General features: G+C 34.5%; 1 protein-coding gene across 1 annotated transcript; it reads left to right on the top strand.

Moving 5' to 3' along the window:
- Positions 1 to 424: 424 nt before the first annotated feature.
- Positions 425 to 5,498, top strand: LOC127857029 (uncharacterized). The gene is made up of 4 exons (XM_052393309.1): positions 425 to 537; positions 3,310 to 3,378; positions 3,812 to 3,874; positions 4,548 to 5,498. Exons 1-4 carry the CDS (start codon positions 483 to 485, stop codon positions 4,715 to 4,717), a joined length of 357 nt encoding a protein of 118 aa, XP_052249269.1. The 5' UTR covers positions 425 to 482; the 3' UTR covers positions 4,718 to 5,498.
- Positions 5,499 to 5,990: the final 492 nt, after the last annotated feature.

The following is a 5,990-nucleotide window of genomic DNA, read 5'->3' as shown; positions in this document are numbered from 1 at the left end:
TTCTTTACGTGCGCATATAGGAATAGTAAACATGCTTCATTTGATGTGAACATGGTGCGTGGCACAACTCTTGTCATCAGGTAATATAAATTAATTGTCAAAAGGAGCGAATACTTTTTATGAAATGCAAACATGTTCAAAAAACATCAATGTTTGTTTTATTTCTATATTTTCCTTCTTGAAATGGTTGCTTTAAGAAAATATAAAAACGTTTACACAAATTATGTTCGGCCGGATAAATCCCTACGAACGTCCAGTAAAAACGGCGCGTTTAGGCTTGACTGAAAATCGAAGCACGTGAACGTGCGTCATGAAGTGCTTCGTTACAAGGTTATGTTTTTTAAGCATGTGTACATTTAATCAATAACTTGCACGCATGCGCAATAAAGAATGTACGCATGCGCAACTAAGGAATCAGTCTTCATATATCGGGTACGTTACCAGCCGGTTGTCATTTGATAGACTTGTATCAAAATAGAAACATGGTTGGAGCGAAAACCTTCGTGTCGGCATGCGCGCTGGCCGTTCTGCTTTGTGGTAAGAATTCTTTTACTTTTACTTTTTATTGAATACTGGAATTCAATAATTCCAGTTACGTTGTTTTATTTATTTCCTTTTCTCTAAAATATAGTTGCTTATTATAATGATGATTTTCAGGAGCGCAAATAATACACTATGATGACTTTCATGTTCAATCGATTTTGCGATTGTTTATTGAACAATAAACAGGGGATACGTACTTATGTTGTTAAATCGTTTATTATGGATGTCAATCGATTTTAAATTTAAGGAATCACATAATCCTGGTCAAAAATTTTGAATAGTCAAATTTAATATTGCAAAAATCATTTAAGAACGGCTAAAATAAAACATTTTTGTTTGAAAGTAGAAGTTACACCCTAAAAATGGTATTGCTTTATTTAATTATAATTATTGTTAAACAGGTTCCAAACATTGATATGCAATCAGGTACAACTGTATACTTCAATTTATACTTGTAATTGAAAATACAGCAAAACTGTTACCATAACGTGTATCGATGACGACGATTAACTATAAATAACAAGCAAATTCGTTGAATTGATATGCCCCGCCAATATCCTTCTTGACACAAACGTGTTATATTTGACACTCAAAAAAGCATTATTTTAAGGAAAAAAGGCCATAACTCCGTAACTAACAGATGGTGTACAATGTCATTGGGCGTTCATCATCCTCTAATCTATAGAAAAACAGTCACCCATTATTTTTTTGTGTGTGTGTGACATTTGGGACTTTATGTTCATGATTTTCATATTAATACCATGAAAAAACTATATGCACTTCTAATGACAAACACAAACAAAATGTTAGCCGATTATCCTATAACTCTTTTAATTCTGAGCCATCTCAAAATTAATGTTTAATACAATGTTTATTTAATGTTTAACCCATTTATGCAAAGTGGACTGTCCCGTCCTTCTTAATTGGATCAAATTATTTTAAAAATTAGGGATTTCTTCTATATTTACAATGTATTTCTATTTTGAGAACATCTCTTACAGAAATTCATTGAAGCAAACAGCGCAGACACTGATGAGACGCCGCATGGTGGGCATCTAGGTCAACGCTGTTTGCCAAGGCCTTTTTTGTAGACGCTAGGCATAAATGAGTTAATATTAATGTTAAATACAAATTCACGTTTACATGAATGGTATGCGCACTATTGATTTGTGTATTTCTGCGTATGATTTAAACTTTACATTGCGCGCGCTTAATTCGTTGGAGTTTGTTAGTTAGTGTGTTGAATAAAGCTCCATTTACCCCTCACAGTATGTTGTTTGTTTTGTTTAAGTGGTATTAAGTTTCTTTATATCGTTTAAACACTACAAACTTGCAGCGCGCCAAACAGCACGTAACATGACCTGTAGGTAACAGTGAGCGGGCTTCTTGACCAGTCGCGCGGTTTTCTTCCTCTGAATTGCTTCCCACCCTCCCTTCCCCTTATTTTGCTCAATATTTGGTTTTAGCTATGTGGTCAGAAATCTGGACATTTTGAACTTTGATATGTATTGTAATTGTTTATTACATATGATTATGCATTGTCAAATTATGGAACGTTGTATTTGTATTTTACATGAATGGTATGCGCATTATTGATTAGTGTATTTATGCGTATGATATAAATTTAACATTGCGCGCGCTTAATTAGTTGGAGTTTGTTAGTCAGTTTGTAGAATAAAGCTCCCTTTACCCCTCACAATATGCTGTTTGTTCTGTTTAAAATGGATTTAAATGAATCAAATGATTCAATCAGGAACGACACTTTCCGCTTTCATCGTATTTTTCGTTTACAGAAAGTCTGTTCTTTGCAAAAATCAAGTTAATGCGGAAAGTGTCGTCCCTGATTAGCATGTGCAGACTGCACAGGCTAATCTGGGACGACACTTTACGCTCATGCATTAAACCCCATTTTCGCAGAGCACGACTTAATTTAATGTAATTGTGTACAAATGCATAGATCTGGCTCTATTGAAATCTCTGGTGTAATTGTGTTTTCCTAAAGACTGTCGCATAATTTAAACTTCGACGGTAGCAATCAAAGTTAAACCATGTACAAATTATCTTTACTAACTGTTAATCTAGCCGAGCTAGTAGAAATTAAATAAGTCATTTGTTTCTACCACTACAGTTTATTTACATTATATACACACATTTTATTTCAGCATTTTCAACAGAAGTCCAACATTAGACATTTAAAATATATACACCACGTCAGAAATATGTTAAGTTTAGATACATTCTCAAAGCTCCAAAAACAACAAAAAACTCCTTTCCAAAATCCCCCCCCTTCAATATAACTTCAGGTTTATATACTTAACCCCCTACCCGTACTCTCAGGTGAACTTGAAAGAATACCGAAGTGTCAGATACCCATTGATAAACAATTATCCCCAATCGATAAGCAATTATCCAGAACTGACCTGATAATGAGTGTTGTAGGTGTACCTGAGTTTACATAATATATTGTAATCTACCTGAAGAACAATCACCTTAGATACATGCACATGTTTTATGTAGTAAAATATTGATACCAGTATTAATGAATAATATCTCAAAAAGTGAAAATAATCATTATTGCTATAAAAACATTTAAGATGCAAAATAGTAAAAGAATCACTAATAAAGAAGCAAATGTATGATTTTTAAAAACTGCAACAAGACCTTCATATAACATAGCTCGGCACTTATTTGTTGATGTAAATATTATGTTTATCGTATGTACATACATCTTAAACTACTAAACTGATCGTTTATCGGTGGTTTCAGTTTCCAATGTGGATGCCTTCAAGTGCTATGATTGCAGTGGGACGGATTGTGCGGACGAGTTCACTAAAAGTATGTTTTAAGCTTGGGATGATTAAGTCTTAGTTTATTTCAGTTATTAAACCTTGAGAATATTGCCAATTTGCTCATTCCTGGAATAGATACGTGTAAACTAATTTTTACCCCATCATTAAATGGAGAAATATTTGGGACAAAAATGTGCAAGACCACATTACGAAGGGACATAAAAACTGAACATTGCAGTATTAAACTGTACATATGAGTATTTGACAAAAAATGCCAATAAATTATGCATGTTTTATCATATTTTTAAACAAATATAAAACAAACAATACAATAATTTTCGTTGAACTACAAACTGTTTTTTCTTAAAAATATCCCCGATTGTTACTGAAGCCTTTCAAAGGGCAAATTACAAAACAAACCAAATTTCTTTTTGCAAAGAATATAAGCTTTATTGCTTAATATACATGTATTACTACAGGTTCTAGTTTGGAAAGTTCATTAACAACTTGCGTGGCCTGCACCAAGACAAAGACAAGCGGCGGTAAGTTGTTCAGTGTGAATGCAATTTAAGACGCGTCATGCGAAAATGGTTATTGTGACATATGCGGCAAGCGTAGCTCCAGACCAGCCTCTGCATTAAGCTGGTAAGGAGTCAACCTGCCCGCCAATCGTATGTTCTCCGACATTTACTTTGTTATTATTCGTAATCTAACATTGAGATGCTATATGGGATATGCCGCTAACAGGTTCGCAGGTTCGTTTAGATAATATGAACCGCACTGGTTTGTTCATTTTATTTACAGGAACATATATTTATATAGGCTTTTCCAATGCCCATCCGTTAACCATTTAAAGCGTTATGTCGTTTTTTTTGCTATTGTACCGCATTAAACGTTAGTGTACGGTATTTCATTTGTTAACTCATTTATGCCTAGCGTCTAGAAAAAGGCATTGGCAAACCGCGTAGATCCAGATGAAACGCTGCATGATCCGTGGTCTCATCAGGGTCTGCGCTGTTTCCTTGAAGGAATTTCTGTAAGAAATATTCAAAATATAGAAATAAATATACTTGACATCCCTAAGTTTGGAAATAAATGGATCCAATTTAGAAGGATGGGAGCGTCCACTAGGCATAAATGGGTTAATAAAGTTTCACTCCCATCGAAGTCTTTGGACTTGGATTGTTAATTTTCAAATATTTTTTCTGTGTACAGTTGTAACCAGAGACTGTTCTCTGGTTGCTATTGGCAACGACTGCACGACGTCGGGCGATGATGCATACTGTACCTGTGACAGCGAACTCTGCAACGGCTCCAACAACATGGCTGTTTCCATGGCAACGCTACTGGGCGCCACACTCGTCGTCTTCTTTTCTAATATTTAATAAACTTAAAATGTCATGGCTGTTCGAAAACATCCTATAGCATACAATAATCTTAATACATGCGACAACATGTACCTTATGTCGACCATTAACAGATAAGATAAAATTTAATATTAATTTCATAAAATCAAAATAAATGCAGATGTATTTCAAATAGTATAAAGTTAAATATGTCCAAATGATTAATTTCAATAATAAATGAATTGGTGATAACAATATTGAATGGTTCCCCAAATCATTGTTTGTACTGTCGTTTGCTTTAACGATGTTCTTTTTCTCAAACTAATTAAAAATGTTACTAAAACATACGGCATGAAATCACTAATATGGACCAACTGTCAGAATCTTCTTTTCATTACGTTGTTTCTTTTGTGTGTGTTGTAAAACATCAAAAAAGCAAACGTAGAAGTGTGCATATTTATGGCATGTATGAAATATTAAACCACAGGCATTTAAGCAAGTACAGTTTACAGATTGTTTATATTGTTACACTGATTTATCTTTATAAAGCATTCTTTTTTTAAGTATCAGCACACGACCACTTGCACTAAAAATATTTCCATTGTGTAAATGGTTTTCATACAGTTTATTATGATTTCGCGTCTTTTATAACTGATTTACAGTGTTAAAAAATGAATCACTTTAAAATGACAATTTTACTATCAAACGAAATGATTAGCTTCTTGTATTAATGAGGCATTTATTTATTTTGTATACACGAATCACCGATTATATGTACAATTATATGTGTTCGTATGAAAGCAAATAAACATCTTTTTTCTATCTGCCTTAACAATGTCGCAATTATTTATTTTTGAACTTGCTTATCATTAAATGTAAAGCCGGTACTACATACTAATTTCGCATTATCTTCATTGAATGATTATATGAAAGGTGTAAACATATGTGGGTCATATTTAAATGAAAATATTATTAACGTCGCTTCTGTTTAAAAATATGAGGAAAATCGGGCGGACGGACGGACGGACGGACGGACGGACGGACGGACGGACGGACGGACGGACGGACAGACAGACAGACAGACAGACAGACAGACAGACAGACAGACAGACAGACAGACAGACAGACAGACAGACAGACAGACAGACAGACAGACAGACAGACAGACAGACAGACAGACAGACAGACAGACAGACAGACAGACAGACAGACAGACAGACAGACAGACAGACAGACAGACAGACAGACAGACAGACAGACAGACAGACAGACAGACAGACAGACAGACAGACAGACAGACAGACAGACAACA

This window comes from Dreissena polymorpha, chromosome 14 (genome assembly GCF_020536995.1).
Source record: "Dreissena polymorpha isolate Duluth1 chromosome 14, UMN_Dpol_1.0, whole genome shotgun sequence".
Classification (NCBI taxonomy): Eukaryota; Metazoa; Mollusca; class Bivalvia; order Myida; family Dreissenidae; genus Dreissena; species Dreissena polymorpha.
This window is presented reverse-complemented; position numbering and strand designations above follow the sequence as displayed.

Excerpts from the sequence above, each read along its gene's own strand:
- LOC127857029 (XM_052393309.1), top strand. The coding sequence starts at position 483 with ATGGTTGGAGCGAAAACCTTCGTGTCGGCATGCGCGCTGGCCGTTCTG. Across the intron at positions 538-3,309 it reads GCTGGCCGTTCTGCTTTGTG|TTTCCAATGTGGATGCCTTC; the intron begins GTAAGAATTCTT and ends CGGTGGTTTCAG. Across the intron at positions 3,875-4,547 it reads CAAGACAAAGACAAGCGGCG|TTGTAACCAGAGACTGTTCT; the intron begins GTAAGTTGTTCA and ends TTCTGTGTACAG.